Source organism: Erythrolamprus reginae, chromosome Z (genome assembly GCF_031021105.1).
Source record: "Erythrolamprus reginae isolate rEryReg1 chromosome Z, rEryReg1.hap1, whole genome shotgun sequence".
NCBI classification, from domain to species: Eukaryota; Metazoa; Chordata; class Lepidosauria; order Squamata; family Dipsadidae; genus Erythrolamprus; species Erythrolamprus reginae.
The window spans coordinates 13,661,963-13,679,821 of record NC_091963.1 but is presented as its reverse complement, the minus strand read 5'-3'; the positions used below and the strand labels follow the sequence as shown (position 1 = coordinate 13,679,821).

General features: G+C 39.6%; 1 protein-coding gene across 1 annotated transcript in view; it reads left to right on the top strand.

Annotated features, from left to right (window-relative positions):
• Positions 1-17,859, top strand: part of VIPR2 (vasoactive intestinal peptide receptor 2) — an 83,430-nt gene that overhangs the window by 19,368 nt on the left and 46,203 nt on the right. Inside the window, exon 3 of the mRNA XM_070726272.1 lies at positions 13,466-13,573. Coding sequence (XP_070582373.1) covers positions 13,466-13,573 — 108 coding nt within the window. The remainder of the gene's footprint in view (positions 1-13,465; positions 13,574-17,859) is intronic.

The window sequence follows — 17,859 nt, the reverse complement described above, 5'->3', positions numbered from 1 at the left end:
ATTTTAAGCAGGAGGCGGCAGTGACAAGTGCAGGGGATGGCGCGGTGACGTATGGAGAGGGGGACGGTGCGGACGTGGGCAGGAGGCGGCGCGCAGCTAGATGAGAGGGAGGCGGCAATACCCCCATGTTTCCCCGAAAGTAAGACATATGTCTTACTTTCGGGGTACGGCTTATATTAGCCGACCCCCCTGAAACCCCTGATACGTCTTACAATCGGGGGTGTCTTACTATCGGGAAAACAGGGTAGGTCTACACACATGGATTTTACAAAATTTAAGCATATAATTCTGATATTTTATAAAGCAGAGAGGTTTAAAATGCAGCAACAACACAAGGAATGTCTTTTCTGTGCCAGCTAATTATAGTCCGAGAACAGATATGAAGCCAATAGCATTTTCTCCTTCAATCACACAGCTCTCATTTTCACTGACTCACTTTGAGTTGGCAAGAAGTCCAGAGATAAGAATTTCCTTTTTATCAGTTGGTAATTCATCATAATGAACCAAATAGTCCAAAATCTAGATCCGATCAGCCATCGTTCACATTAGAAAGTTGACTTCCACACTCGCTTGTCACACGACTCGCCCTTAAATACACAAAAGGCGTGGCCAAGTGTTCTAGAAATCACAGAGACCTCTACTTGCTCAGCCATTCATGTCTTTTGATGCTTCTGTGCACCCTAGCATCAAAAAGATCCTCTTCCTCTTCTCCTGAGTCACATGCACACCTCTGGAGGTGCAACAGGCCCTGGTTGGCTTTCAGCCTCTGACCCCACATCCTCTACGCCCTTCTCACTATCAGCCTACACCCATCTTTCGATCCTCAGAATCTATGATCAGCTACGCAGGACACAGATGGGCCACAGCATTAATTAACTACTTAGAAAGTATATTCATTTATTGTTGTTAGTTGCAAAATCATGTCTGACCCATGGAGACCCCATGGACAGCATTCCTTATAAAAGTTAAATATTGGGTTGAAAAACAAATTCAGAGTCTAAAGGCTTAGCCTCCGGTGAACCGTTACTGGCTTTAGGACACAATTGTATACAGAGAATCTGGATGGATGACAATCTTGAAGCCCAGAGACCTCTCTCTCTTCTGCCGCATGAATCCCAGCGACTGATTAGGTCCCACAGAGTTGCCTTCTCCGGGTCTCGTCGACTAAACAATGCCATCTGACGGGACCCAGGGGAAGGGTCTTCTCTTTGGTGGCCCCAGCCCTCTGAAATCAACTCCCCCCAGAGATTAGGACTGCCCCCACCCTCCTTGCCTTTCGAAAGCTCCTGAAGACCCACCTATGTCGCCAGGCACAGGGAAATTAATATACCCCCAGCTACTATGGTTTTGTGTATGGTTTGTTACATTGTGTGGTTGTTTTCTTTTTTATAATAATGGGTTTTAAATTGTTTTTTAACATTAGATTTGTACATGTTGTATTATTGTTGTGAGCCGCTTCGAGTCCTTGGAGAGGGGCGGCATACAAATCTAATAAATAATAATTATTATTTATAATTATAATTATTATATCAAAGGAGAATAATGAAATAAGTTATGCCTTTTAATCAGATAGAGTAAATTTGGAGTCTTGATTATATTGGGAGTTTAGGAAAATTCAGATTCTTTCACAAGTGTGTCAAGAACTCTGACTTTTACCTCATGTTGTGGCCTCCCTGATTTTAACCTTCTTTGAATCCCCCCTTACGGATCTGTAATACTTTCACTCATTCTGGCTTGTCACTTCATGAATAGGAAGAACGCTCTATTGTCTTGGCAGTATTTGACATACATAATAATATTTGGCACACCATACGTTTCTGGATCCATATATTCTTGATTGCTTTTTGGTACTAATTCCTTGTTTCTGAGTTGCTGCTGACTGTTGTCCATTGACCAGTTCCTGACAAAGTGAATGTGAAGAAAACCACATTCTTCAGCAACATCTTTCAGGTATTTCCCCAAGCAAAGAGAAAATATAGATTGTTACCCTTTGCTTTTAAGGCAAATGTAAAGACATAACCATGGAGCAAAATACGTTATGTATTTTCCTTGTTTTTACTGCTAGTATGAGTTACACATCTGTTAGAGCCAATACTTTTTTTTCCACAATCAACATAACTAGACAAAAATCTTTCTAGATTTTTACTCAAACACACTCAAGCACTTGTCCATATATATGTACAATAACTTCAAAAATAGAATTGTAGAGTCCTTTCTGAGTTTGCTTGTTTGTTTGCTTGTTTGCTTGCAGACATTTTATTACCTGACTAGGTAACATTATCATATATAGTGTGTGTGGCTTGCCCCTATTAATATAAAACAGTAAGTCAGCCAGTGTTGATGGGGTGTGTTCTTCTGTTTGGTAGTTATTGATTAGGATATTGTTTTCTGCTTGATTGTTTGTCTGCTGTTAACCTCTGCTTATCTGGGTTTAACTACCGAACTATTAAGAAAAGTGAACTAATTGTGAACTATATTCACAATTCAAAGTGTTGGTAATGACCTTTAAAGCCCTACATGGCATTGGACCAGAATACCTCCGGAACTGCCTTCTACTGCACGAATCCCAGCGGCTGATAAGGTCCCACAGAGTTGGCCTTCTCTGGGTCCCGTCGACCAAACAATGTCTTTTGGTGGGCCCCAGAGGAAGAGCCTTCTCTGTGGTGGCCCCAGCCCTCTGGAATCACCTCCCCCCAGAGATTAGAATGGCCCCCACCCTCCTTGTCTTTCGCAAATTACTCAAGACCCACCTATATCGCCAGGTATGGGGGAACTGAGACATCTTCCCCCAGGCTTTTATATTTTATCTTTGGTATGTATGTGTTGTATGGTTTTAATTTCTGGGGTTTTATATAAGTTTTTATTTTTAATATTAGATTTATTTCACTGTTATATTGTTTCTATTATTGTTGTGAGCCGCCCCGAGTCTTTGGAGAGGGGTGGCATACAAATCTAATAAATAATAATAATAATAATAATAATAATAATAATAATAATGAATTATCATTTCTTTTGGATTTTTGCATGCCTAAAATCAACTGGGATTCCACTGTTTGTGGCCTGACTCCTCTCTGGCATGGCAGAATGGACAGAGCAAGGCATTAAATCAGATTACTGCCAGGTATTGGGAAAATGATACTCCTAGCCTTTGATTTCAAGCCTACCTTAAATGCATTTCCTATATCTTTTGGTGTATTGTATATTCCATAGGACCACAGTGGATACTAACTGGGATGGGGGGGGGGAGATGAGACATTTTGCTGTTGGAATTTGCTATAAGAGTGTAAAAAGAAGACTTGGAGACTCTAACTTAGAGGTGAAGTGAGTGAATGAATGGAAGCTTATGAAAATATGGGCATTCCTATCCACTTTCAAGCTGTGTATAGAAACATAGATGATTTGAACCACAGTATGTACCATAGAGGTTGGTTGTTTTGAGGAGAAGCTACAGTATTTTGCTTCAACAGTAGTCTACAACTAGGCTTTTTCCACAGTATCCCAGTCTATTTTAATGTCAGTTCTAACAACTCTAATCAGAACCATTAGGAAATAGGAAACTGATCCTGAAGAAGTTGATCTAGGGGTGAAATCCAGTAGTTTCTGACAGGTTCTGGAGAATCGGTAGCAGAAATTTTGAGTAGTTGGAGAACCAGCAAATACCACCTCTGGCTGACCCCAGAGTAGGGTGGGAATGGAGATTTTGCAATATGTTCTTCAGGAATGGAGATTTTGCAATATGTTTATTCAGGAGTGGGGATTTTGCAGTATCCTTCCCTGCCACGGTCACCAAAAAAAATAGACCAAGCGACACCACACCCTCCAAGCCACACCTACAGAACTGGTAGTAAAAAAAATTGGATTTCACCACTGAGATGGTCTCATGATTTCTCTAAGACCCAAAAGAACCGTTGTACCTACCTGAATGGTCTTCTTGATGCACTGGAAGGAGAGTCCAACATGGGTAATTCTCTAGTCCTATTGGTAGAGACTGAGTTTAAATTAACATAATTAGTAGGCACCGCCCCTTGCCTGCCCCCATGAGCTCAGTTTTAAAAAACGAAAGGTAATATGAATCAACAAGACTTTATTGAAAACAACATGAACTTAACGTACTCAACTTCCCGAACCCAAAAACTGAGCTTCAAGATCCAAGCTGGAATCCACTGATTCTTATGTTGTAATTATCAAATGCTAAATATTTATAATAGTGAAAAAATGCTTGGATCCTTTTATTATACTCACAGAGATGATAGAGAGCAGCTGGCAGTGAGGACTGTTCTATAATTTCTGTTCCTTTTTTGAAAAAAAAATTACTAATTTTTCTTTTGAGATGAAAACAAGGTTAATCTACATAATGTAAGGATGTAATTTTCTTTCGTCAGAATATCTGTAGATTGAAGGAATGAATGATTTTCCTTTTTTCCATATAATAGACCAGTGTTTTTCAACCAGTGTGCCATGGCACACTAGTGTGCCGTGAGACATGGTCAGGTGTGCCGCGAAGCTCAGAGAGAGAAAGAAAGCAAGAGAGAGAGAAAGAAAGAGAAAGAAACCAAGAGAGAGAAAGAGAGCGAGAGAGAAAGAGAACAAGAGAAAGAAAGCAAGAGAGAGAGCAGGAGAGAAAGAAAGCAAGAGAGAGAGAGAAAGAGAGGGAGGGAAGGAGAGAGAGAGAAAGACATAGAGGGAGGGAGGGAGGGAGAGGGAGGGAGAAAGAGAGCAAAAAAGAGGAAGGAAGGAAGAGAAAGAAAGAGGGATGGAGAGAGAGAAAGAAAGAGGAAGGGAGAGAAAGAGGGAGAGAGAAATATAGCGAAAGGGAGGAAGAGAGAGAGAGAGAGAATTTTTTGTCCAAACTTTTTTTAGCACCCCACCCCACCCCGTTCAATGTGCCCCAGGGTTTTGTAAATGTAAAAAATGTGCCGCGGCTCAAAAAAGGTTGAAAATCACTGTAATAGACACAGTGTATTACACACTTCCCAGATATTTCAGCAATGATTACGCTAGAAACATTTCTGGTACATAGCATCCAAAAGTAGCAGGCTGAAATCATCATCTCAGCAGGGCAAAGAAAATACTTTTATGTTTATTAAATAAATAATAGGAATCCCAAGGCATGCGGGAGCTATTTAAATTTTCTAAATGAAAATTATAGACAGTAATCCTTGTAGAATGTTTGCATGAAATGGAAAAATGCATTTATTATTTCTGGTTTTAATTATTAGGAGAAAACAACAATCACTGAATAATAGAAAAGTTTAAAAAAATAATAATAATAGAATAAGAAGTAATTTTGTAACTGCTTATATTTGCTGCAAAGGAAACGGGGAGCTTTCTTTTCTTTTAATTTCTTCATTCTGGATTTCCCTTCTCTCCTTCCTTCTTTTATTCTTTGTTCGTTTGTGTTAGTTTTTATGTTCTCTGTAAAACCTATGTTTAAAATTATGATTGCAGACATTTATGACCTCTTTTGAGAATTATGAAAAACTCACTTATAATGTGTGTAAATATTCTGCAAATATTTCAGGCAGTCCACAAATGCAACAAGGCCAATACTGTATGTTAAAATATTCTGAAGGTTTTTTACCCATTTACATAGGAGTTTGCTTCATACCAACTGAATAATTTTATTTCAAACTAAAACAACAGCAGAAAGTAGTTTGCTCTAAAAAGTTAGGATGGATTAATTTTGTAACATTTGTAAATTTTTCATGGTAATGCTTATTGCATCCCATTTATACATCAATGGCTAGGGTTTTCTTTAAAAAAATATTCAAAACCAATATGCATTTTAGTGCAGACATTTTCTTAATGCATACATGTTGGATGCAATTGTATATGCTCTGAATTGCATATTCAGTATTTGCAGGTTGTCTAGAACAGGGATTAAGGCAGGGATGTCAAACCCAAGGTCCGGAGACCGGATCCAGCCTGCAGGGTGCTTAGATCTAGCCTGCAAGGCTGTCCTGGTCTGTGGTGCCTCTGCCAGTGAAAATTAAGCTTAGGAGGGCTGTGTGCGGTCGTCCCAGACTGTTTTCCCTGGTAGAGGGTTGCAGGAAGCCATTGCAGCCAGAAATGAGTCAGGAGTTTTCTCTGGCAGAGCACACAGGCCGCCAAAGGAACCCCCAACATGAGTGACATTGAGCTGGCCATGCTCCCCCGCCCCCCCTGAGATCAAACACAATCTTGATGTGGCTGTCAATGAAATGCCCTAAGGCATTGAAAAAATTGTAAACCAGAAAAATAATTGTGTGACAGTTCGCACTTTTTAAAAAGTAATTTTTTATTGTGCTTTTCTCATTAAACAAATATCCATAATTATTACATAACTGTGTTCATTTACATTTACAAATTATTACAAATCAATCCAAATATATTCCGTGCATTCCCGTTATACATTTTACTTTTATTTGCATTTTATCGCTTCTTTTTCCATTCTTCTATTCTCAATCCAATCATACCATTTCTTCCATATTGTGTAATATTCCAAATCCTTTCATCCTTTCAGTTCAATTGTTAATTTGTCCATTTCAGCACAAATATTTTTAATTACTAAATTTTTGGAGGGTACATTCTTTTGTCTCAAGCATTATGCAAATGCTATTTTTGCAGCAGTTGTAATATGTAGTATAATATATGTGGTTGCTTTATTATATTATTACCCTTTAACAATCCCTAGAAAAAATATTGTGTCCTGTATCCATCTATTGTTTCCTGTATCCATCTATGAATTTTTATCCAATATTTTGGTTTCCATGCATAACCACTATGTATGACCTTGTATTTGACCACATTTCCAGCAATTTGGTTCTGAATTTGGGTAAATATTTGCTAATGTTGCAGGTGCCATATACCATCAGTACAAAACATTTTGTACTGATTCTCTTTATATTTTGTTGCTTTGTTTAATTTGTGATTTCTATTCCAAATTTCCCCCCCTGCCTTCTGATTAAATACTATGTCCAATATTTTTTGCCTATGCTATTATAACTCCCTTTACGATGTCCTCTGCTCTGTCAAGTTCTAATAAATATTTATAAATTTTTATTATTAATTTTTCATCCAGGCCAATCAATATTTTATCTAATTGTTGTGGGACTTTTCACATGCCACCCCTCAAGGTCAAACATAATCGTGATGTAGCCGTCAATGAAATTGAGTTTGACACCTTTGCCCTGAGGCATTGAAAAATTAGTAAACCAAAAAAATAGTTGTGTGATGGTTCACACTTTTATTTGGGCAAATGCAAATTGTCAGTTTATATTAAAATGTAAAGCAAGCAACTTAATACAAGGAACCCCATCACCAAAAAAGCCCGTCAAAGGTCATCAATAAATAGCAGACTTTAGATTCCCTTTTTCCAGTGTGCTTATGGTATGTTTGCTATTGTATATCTATACTGCATTTCCTCTAGAAGCTCAAAGCATCATAAACATTCTTGTCCCATTATTTTATTCCCATGAGAACACTGCAATCTAAATGTTCATAAGAAATACAGGTAATCCTCAGCTTAAAACCATTTGTTTAGTGATTGTTCAATTGTAAGACAGCACTGAAAAAAGTGATTTAGGATTGATTTTCTCCTTTATGACTAGTGTTGGGCGAACACAACGAAGTTTGTGTCACCCGAATTTAAAAAAAACCGGTTTGAACCCTAGCGCTGTGTAATGGAGTGAGCTCCCATTACTTGTCCAGCTTCTGCAGTTTGAAAGCATGTAAAAATGCAAGTAGAAAAATAGGAACCACCTTTGATGGGAAGGTAACAGTGTTCCTTCAGTCTTTAGTCATTATTATTATTATTATTATTATTTATTAGATTTGTATGCCGCCCCTCTCCGCAGACACAGAGTTAAAACAATATGTAATAACAAATCTAATACTGTATTAAGTCTAAACAATAACAATTTTACATTAAAAGCCTAAAAACCCCATTATATAAAAAACATACACACAAGCATACCATACATAAAACTGCATAGGCAAGGGGAGATGTCTCAGTTCTCCCCTGCCTGACGGCAGAAGTGGGTTTTAAGAAGTTTACGAAAGTCAAGGAGGGTGGGGGCAGTCCTAATCTCTCGGGGGAGTTGGTTCCAGAGGGTCGGGGCCGCCACAGAGAAGGCTCTTCCCCTGGGTCCCGCCAGCTGACATTTTTAGCCGGCCACATGACCACAGAGATGTCTTCAGACAGTGCCGTTTCTTCCGCTTTGAAATGGAGATGAGCACACACACACCTAGATTCAGGAATGACTAGCGCATATGTGTGAGGGGAACCTTTACCTTTTTATCCCATTATATCTGCAAAAGAAGCATAGTCCAGGTGCCACTGCTAAGGAGTGTCATCTGACCTTGTCATGGTGCCCTTCACTTCAAATATTCTCCCAGAGATTAAACAGGCCCCAATTTTTTGTAACGCTTGGAAGACATGAGGTGTGGGAGTATGGGTCAGGAAATTATTCTGAGCCCACATATTGATTGTCCAGATTCGTTATTACTAGGGTTATTTTTACTCAACTTTAAGTCTTGTCCTTCTATTTTTTATGGTTTTATGTTTTTTTCTAATATTGTTAGCAGCTCAGGGTAATGAATTTGAGATAGTGGCCATACAAATCAAATGGATACATAAATGTGTGTTGGTGTGTGGTAGGCTAAGAAGCCAAAATTCATCTATTCACATTTTGAAGTGTTTTCTCCAGAGGTTGTTGAACATTATGTAGATTTTAAAGAAAAGAATCTGACCTTTTAAAGATGAGGACCTTTTAAGAGATGCTAAACTATTCTTCCCCAGTATGACCAATAGAAGTGGTAAATGATTTTCATAATTATAACTTTTACTCCTTCATATCTCATCTATGACTGAAATGTTGGAAATCATTATAGCTACGTAATTTTAAAAATCCAGATATATGACTAAGAAAGGTTCTGAGTTAATAGCATAGGGTTTACAGGAAAATCATAGGTCACCATAAAGTGCTTTCCATTAAAGGAATCAGTTATCGTTTAGACAGCAAACATTATAAATCCATGGAGTTAAAAGATCAAACTAAAACTACACCAGTCAATGTATTAAAAGAGTGGACTTGTAATCTGAAGATATTGTTGGGGAGATAAACATCTGCTATCAAGCTTTATTTAGCTGGATTCCTCTTCATTTGCATGACCAGCCCTTATAAAGATTGGAAGTATTTTGAAAGCAGCTTCACGCACAAGATTTGCACATGGGTGTCATTAAAAGCTGGCTCCCCGTTGATATAAAGATAGGTGGTTGGAAAATTACTGTACTTTGAAATTATATGAGCAGTCATTTGTCTGACAGGAGAGCAGCTGTATAGATATATTTTAACTAATCATTCATTGATATTAAATTCAAATCATTCTCATTATTAAGAGTCCACATCACAGAATGGTTTAGTAGTAACTATTTTTAGAAATTTGTAATAAATGATGGTTTCCAACCCATCGTTTAGTTCTCATAATAGTTTTCCTTCCTTTGAAATGCAATCCATTTATTTCAAACAATTCTTTCTGTGCTGGTTTAACAGAGTGTTTCTACTTTCTTAAATAAATAATTCTACTTGTTGGGCTTTAAAAAAGTGGCATCTATTAATCTCACAAGTATCAGCATTTTATACAATTAGGTAAATCTAATAAAGAATAGTAGTGTTACTATGCTAGTTGGAAAATAATAATAATTCTGACCAACATCTTAGCGTTTCTTACTACATAGTCATGCATAAAATTGATTTTTGGCAAATGACAAAGTTATTCTGTTTTATTTTTTTCTATTGTAATATAAATTATAATAGGTTGCAAATAAGATTTATTATCTTGCCTTTAGGCATGGCCATTTATCTTTTGCTTGCCAAAACTGAATATCTCTTTTTATTTCATCTTTGGTCTAAGTATTTCCTAACCTGGCAACTTCCAGATGTGAAAACTTCAACTCCCATAACTTCTCAGCCACCATGGTGCCAATGTTAATAATTCAGAGGATTGAAGTCCATGTCACTTGGAGTCACTCATATTGGGAAATATTGCTTTGATCTATCCTGTGCCTGCCTCTGTGAAATAGTAAAGAAACAGATTTATCTTGTCTGATTCAAATTCAGATTTAGATCTAGACATCTAATGTCTATAGCAGTGATGGTAAACCTTTTTTTCCTTGGGTGCTGAAAAAAGCATGCGTGTGCGCTATTGCACACGCACCAGTGCCCACACCCATAATTCAATGCCTGGAGAGGATGAAAACAGGTTCCCCCAACCCCTGGAGGCCATAAATGGCCTGTTTCCCAACTTCTAGTGGGCCCAGTAGGCTCTTATTTCGCCCCCCCCAGGCTCCAAAGGCTTCCCTGGAGTCTGGGAGACATAAAAATGCGGTCCCCGCCCCCCCGGAGGCTCTCTAAAAACCAAAAATGCATTCCCAGAGCCTCCTTGTGAGTCAAAAATCAACTGGACAGCACACACATGTACGTTGGAGCTGAGCTAGGGCAATGGCTAGTGTGCCAGCAGTTATGGCTCCGTGTGCCACCTGTGGCACCCGTGTCATAGGTTCGGCATCACTGCTCTATAGGGTCCCTGAGTTCTCTGATCTTGGTTGCTTTATTGCAATTTTTTCAGTACTCAACTATGTAACATACATAATCAAAGCTGGGATGAGCTGTATGAAAGCCATATATGATATTAATAAAAGATTATATTTGCAGCTGAAAGCAGAACTGTCGGTTGTTGGTGCTCCTTGAGTTTGGTTGTTTCTTGCACACATTTCATTACCCGACTAGGTATCATTATTGGTTCTATTATTCAATCTCTGGTGAGTGTATCTTTCTCTAACATTGACCTGAAGTTAGCATTTGATGCAGTTCTAACAAAAATATTAAGAAGGCATTTTCCTTTTACTTCCTGTTACTTGGACAAATTGTACTGCTCCATGAATATATATATATCACATGTTTTTGCTATAAATAAAGAAATTATATATATATATATATTTGTTTGAGGTATCACTGTATATATATATGAACGTCTTGGCATATTCGGGTTTCTTCCCATGTAGGATTTAGAGATTTCTGGCAACGTTTCGACGAGGTCCCACTCATCATCTTCAGGCTAGTGATTCTGTCCTTGTTCTAGGGCGAACACAGCAAGACCTGAGCTGCCTTCCCTCTATAAATACTGGTAGGTGGGTGTGGTTTGATGGCTCAACAGCTGCAAGCTGTGTTGAAACTTCCTGGTGAGTCAGTGAGGTAACACCTAGGGTCGTTGATGTAATTGATGTATGCTGATTAGTTGATATTTGTGGATTGGGGGTGATATCCTGAGTAGTTGGAGCTTGCTGGCTACTTAGCTGTTTTGTAATGTGTGTCTGGGATGTAACAATTTTTCTTTGGCTGTGAGTTTGTGGTCTGGTCATGTGTTTATGGTGTTTGTCGGTGTGCTTTGTGTGCAAGTCACAGGGGGCTGCAACAGTTGGGAGCCCTGCTGTAGTTTGGCTTCTGGGTGGTGGTTGTACTTGGTCTGTAGGGTGAGTGTAGGTTTGGGTCTGGTGGAGGCGATTGGTGGTAGTGTCCTGTGTTGTTCTGAGTCTGGTTTCAGTTTGTATGGCTGGGATATGTTTGTTAATGAGGGTTGGTTTCCAGATGTCTGGTAGGCGGGAGGTATCATCTCGCTTGTTCATATTGTGGGGATGTTTTTCTATCTCAATGGCTTCCATGATTATTCTTTTGTTGGAGTGTTCTGTTTTAGAAATTAATTTAGTTCTGTCAAAACTAAACTAGAACAAGGACAGAAGCACCAGCCTGAAGATGACAAATGGGACCTCGTCAAAACGTCACCAGAAATCTCTAAATGCTACACGGGAAAACCCCGAATATACCAAGACCTTCATATATGTATACAGTGATACCTCGTCTTATGAACTTAATTGGTTCCGGGAGGAGGTTTGTAAGGTGAAAAGTTTGTAAGACAAAACAATGTTTCCCATAGGAAACAATGTAAAACTGATTAATGCATGCACGTAAAAAAAAATAATCGCAAAAAATGGCGCTCTGCTGGGTGGCGGCGCTGGCTGTCACCTTTTGAAACAGCCGGGCGCTTCTGGGCATTCTCCTGAATGCCGAACCCGGAGGTTCAACAAAGGTTCAGATTCGGGTTCGGGAGAGTGCCGAGAAGCACTGCTGCCTGGCTGTCGTCACCTTCCGAAACAGCCGGGTTTGGGTTCTGCGTTTGGGTTCGGGAGGCCGCCGAGAAGCGCCACCGCCCGACTGTCACCTTGCCAGAAGAGCCGTGGAGCTGTCGGCCGGTCGGTAGGCTCAAACGGAGGTGGGGAATCCCAATAGGGAATTCCATGGGGGAGCTTTGACGTCACGAAGACGTCCTTTCTGCCCGGCCGAAACGTGGATTCCAGGAAGGACAGCTTCGTGACGTCAAAGCTCCGCCCATGGAATTCCCTATTGGGATTCCCCACCTCTGTTTGAGCCTCCCGACTGGCCGACAGCTCCACGGCTCTTCTGGCAAGGTGACAGCTGGGCGGCGGTGCTTCTCGGCGCTCTCCCGAACCCGAACGCCGAACCCAAATTTTTGCCGAATTCTGGGTTCGGCATTCAGGAGAATGCCGAGAAGCCCCCCGGCTGTTTTGGAAGGTGACAGGCGGGCGGTGGCGTTTCTCGGCAGCCTCCCAAACCCGAATCTGAACTTTTGCCAAACCTCCGGGTTCGGCATTCACGGCGGTGGGTTCGTAAGGCGAAAAATGTTCGTAAGAAGAGGGAAAAAATTTCTGAACCCTGGGTTCATATCTCAAAAAGTTCGTAAGACGAGGGGTTCGTATCACGAAGTACTACTGTATGTGTGTGTGTGTGTGTATATATGTATGTATGTGTGTGTGTGTGTGTATATATATATATATATATATATATATATATATATATATATATATAATTTATTTTCTATTTTTCAATTATTTATTTAATTTGATTTGTATGCCACTCCTCTCTGAGGACTCATTTATATTCATTTACATGAATGTTAAATACAATGCCAGTGGGACCCTTCCTATTTCATTGAAAGTTTAATAGAGTATAACTCTTGATACATTACTCATAAATTTCTATTTTAATATTATTTATGGTCTACCACATAACATATTTCATGTGTTATTTACACTCTATTACATAACACCAGCTGACACAGTGATCCATCCCTACATTATTGTTGATGCCATTCTTTCTGTCTTATGTAGAATTTCAGTCTCCAAGTCTAGGTATCCCTTGACTTACAATCAGGATGGAGTTAGGATGGATTATAACTATTTACAACCTGTTCTCAAAGTTATAATTGCCTCTGCAGATATATACATACACCCTGGCTCAATCATGTCATTGTATTTTGGACACTATGCAACTGGCTGCACCACTTTTCATATTGGAGAGTTATTGATAATTTGCTCAACAAGTTGAATGTTTTCTACTTATTTTTCCAGGATGTGTTGGCGCCTGGGATAACATTACATGCTGGCGTTCTGCAGAAATTGGAGAAACTGTAACAGTCCCTTGTCCGAAAATCTTCAGCCAATATTTCACCAAGCAAGGTATTTAAAATATCTTTCTGTAATTTAGACTGACATGTATCTTTGGTTTCTGTGTGTTTTAATGTTGGAAAGAATGGCTATTTCACTAAGTGGCACACAGATTGAAAGGAAAATGTATCTGACAGGTGCCTCTTAAGACATCTGTAGATGCAACCACCATCTCAGCAAGTGGCGTGAACCTCTATTGTTGCAACTTCAGATACTGACTATATCAAGAAAGTAGACTTGGACAAAGTTATGGACAATGGAAAGTATTTTATGGCCTTGAAGTTTAATGAAAGAGAATTCTTTAATCATCTGTTGGTTTATGATAAGCTTTTTATTATGAAGATGGGAAACAGGAGAAGACTAGCGGAGTATTTGAAAGTCAAATTCATTTTCTTGCATGCTTTAAAAAAATTACAAGGAGGCCCTCTAACATGCCCCTTATTCTGGGATCAGACCTGTGCTTCCTTTTTCTTCCTACCATCCCACCATTTCTTTAATGTAGGAATGGATGATATATTTGCCAACATAGGGGACTCTGGGAGTTGACATCCATATATCTGAAAGTTGCCAAGGTTGAGAAACACTACCCTAAATTGAAAAGGGAGGCACCGATAAACCCCTGCTCCCATATGGGTCCAGACGATAAAGTTTGCCCTCCATGTACAAGCATGAAGAGTAACACGCAAGCGGAAAGATGGATCAGGGTTTGAGGTGGCCATAGATTACCAATACATCTTTGTTGAGGACCATTCAGTATTGGGTTGTCCCTGGTACACATGGGATCGCTGATCCAGTAGGGGAAATGGTGAAGCGTGTGCATCTGCATGTTCCCACCTGTGCACGCGTGTCTCTGTACACCACCATGCAAGAATTTGCTTCCGTGCATGTGCAGAAGCAAAGAAATCCGCGGAAATAGCTGAAATCATGCATGAGAATAATAATAATATTATTATTATTATTATTATTATTATTATTATTATTATTATTATTATTAATTAGATTTGTATGCCGCCCCTCTCCGGAGACTCAGAGCGGTCCAGGATGCTTGCACATGTGAGATTTCGGCAATTTTCAGCCTTTCTTTGCTTCTGCGCATGCATGAAAATTGCCAAATTTTCACACCCACACTGGCCTCCGGGACCGATCCAGTAGGGAAAGATAAATGCGGCCCTTCAGTGGGACCATTGGATTGCAATTTGTTAAATCATCAGGAAAAACTCTGATTGCTGGAGGAGACAAGTAGATTAGGCTGACAGATAGGATTGTCCAAAAGTCTCTTCCTCAACTTTAGTCCTTCTTCCATGTTTGGACGAGTCTTTTTAAAAATGCATTTTTACCATTTTTGTGTGTCAGACATGCATTCATCTCTGGCTAGTAATCCGTCACAGGTCATTCAAAATCATTTTAAATAATGGTGTTGAGTAATGAGAGGCTTTTATGGAGACAATTTAATTTAAATTATTTTCCCATCCAGCACATTTGTAGTCTGAGATTAGTTGTAATCTAAAGCTACATATGACTGCCAAATGATCTTTAAATGTTAAACAAATTTTTCTGGTGACCGAGTTTCCTTGAACAGTTGTCGTATCCTCAATGACAGACACATCCTCAGAAAACGAAGAGGGAATTAAAATCAGTGTGTGCAATAAATGAGACCTTATCATGACAAGCAAGGAAGACTTTGCATGGGTACAATAAGTAATATAGTATCAAAGGGCTGAGAGTCAAAGAATGTGAGATTGCAAAGAAAGGCCTTCTGGAAACTATTTGGGAATCATTTTTGCTTCCAAATCAACTTATATCAAAACTGAGTTATATTCATACAGTTCTGTTGAGTGCAAAGAAACATTTTTATATAAAGCTTTCCATTTCCCCCCAAAAATGGCTTATTCCTAGTATCAGTATCTTCTCCTGTAGCCAGCTGTCTCACATCCAACTTAGACATTTGGACAGATTTCTGGAATTTTGACCTTATTTTATCTGCTGAGTTATGGATTGAAGCTTTGATTACCTACCTTGGCTTTTTGATAAGTGACTTTTTTTGCTGAATCTCATGATAAGTTAATTATGCGGGAGAAACTTTAAACCACCCAAATAAGTATCACTAATTTATATATTTACTGCTTTTTATATATTTTTCTGAACAGAGTAACTGTAATTTACTTGGACCAAAGACCAGATTTTAGCTGTTTAATATAAAATAAATAGCTGCATTAAAATAAATAGTAACAGATTGAATAGAGATTTAATTTAATTTTGTTTAGAATTTTGTTGAATTAAGTATTGTTCATAGCCTCAAATATTTCTTAATTCTGTATCTCAAATTAGAATAACAATTCACTGGGAATTTCTGTAAAGGCTCTAGATCAGTGGTCCCCAACATTTTTTCCACCAGGGACCAGTTTCAACAAGGCAATTTTTCTATGGCCCGGTGGGGGCGGAAAGGGGTGTGGTTGGGGGCGGGATTAAGCATGGGGGTGCTGGTCCTTCCCGCCCCTCTTTCCCGCCATCGCCCTGTGGCCGGCAGAACCTGCCTCCTAAACCCTCTTGCCCGGCGGCAGGTGAAGCGCTGGAGGGAGGGGGTCAGGCCGGCCCTCCTGCCTCTCCCCCCCAGCCAAAAACACAAAGGCGTGCCACGGCAGAAGCCAAAAGAGGCTTGAGTCTCCCGGTCCTTCCCGCCCCTCTGTCCCGTCCATCGCCCTGTGGCTGGCAGAACCTGCCTCCCGAGGCCTCTTTCCCAGCGGGAGATGAAGCACTGGAGGGAGGGGGCGGCGGCAGGAGGACTGGCAGCTGCTGACTCCACGGACCGGTGCAACATGCCCTGTGGACCGGTACTGGTCCGCGGACCGGTGGTTGGGGAGCCCTGCTCTAGATGACACTCAAATATATCGGAAACCTTATACACTTTTAGGATAATAAATGAGATATTAAACTTTGTATGATGTATTTGAATACAAAGCAGATCAGTTTTCCAAAAATATTATTCCAATAGGAAAAACACTTGGAAATACAACACATTATCACTTAGCATTAATCTGAGCTGTGCTATTTGTCCATGCTAGTTAGGAGTTCTTAGAGATGTAGTCTCAATTTATCTGGAATCCATAAGGTTAGAAAAGATTATGATGGACCCAGATTGTTGGGAGCAATATGTTGACTCTGTAAACTGCTTAGAGAAAGCTATATATAAGTCTAAATGCTATTGATAAGTGCTATTAAATAATTTAATAAAAGAAGATCTTTTATAATGTTAAGACTAGGTGTTTTGTTGATTTATTGGGGATGGGGATCAGAGGTGGGTTCCTACCGGTTCTGACCAGTTCTTGTAGAACAGTTAGTATTTGGTGATGATGTCATGGGGCCAGTTCTGTCAGTGTCTCTGTGGGCGTGGCCATCTTGGATTTTGCTTCTGCTCATAACCTAATTTTTGTGACTCTCTTCTACTCACTGCCCAACATGTTGAGCTCATATTTGCCATTTCTGATGTACAAATAAGCCCTTTCCTTCTTTGTTGTCAATTATCATTTCCAAAATTCCAGACCTATTTGAATGTCAGACAGCAATTGGACCGCACGAATCCCATACTTTCAAGAAGACAGGTTATAACTAATAATATGCTTGTTTAAATAATACAGTAGAGGGGTTTACTATTGGCCCTAATCCAGAGATGCATTTGTATATTTCTGGAAGTACCTTTTCTTATGTCTTGTTAGCTGATTCATAAGCTCATCTTTAGAAACTCACCTTACATTGCCTATGCTGGCATTAAAAGCAATACCAATGGTCTTCTTTACACTATTCCTCAATCTATACAATGTTTTCTTGGACTATTTTTTGATTGCTACAGGCAATCAAAGAAGTTTTTCTTTACTTTGCAAGGTTTTTCCCAGAGAGACGACTTGGAGCTGCATCTCATTTTTCTTACTCAAAATACAGCAAAACTCCACAGTTTTGGCAGGATCGCACCAGGTCACCTGATTCCCGAGATGTCTTTGGTGCTCTGGAATCACAGCCAATTTATGGGGCGATTTGCAGAGAGTCTTTAAAAATGGCTGTAAAAGAATCCCTTGGGGAAAGGGATTTTGCTGTGTTTTGAATAGGAGAAACGAGATTGGCAGTTCCAGGTCATCTCTCAGCTGTTGTGTGCTGGGAAAAATCTTGAAAAATAAAGAAAAACTTATTCTAAGTGTTTTCTTTACTTTACAAGATTTTTCCAGGCATGCAATGGCTGAGAGACGACCCAGAGCTGTCAGTCTCCACCAGTCTCACAGTGGAGTGCAATTTGAGGGTGACAGATG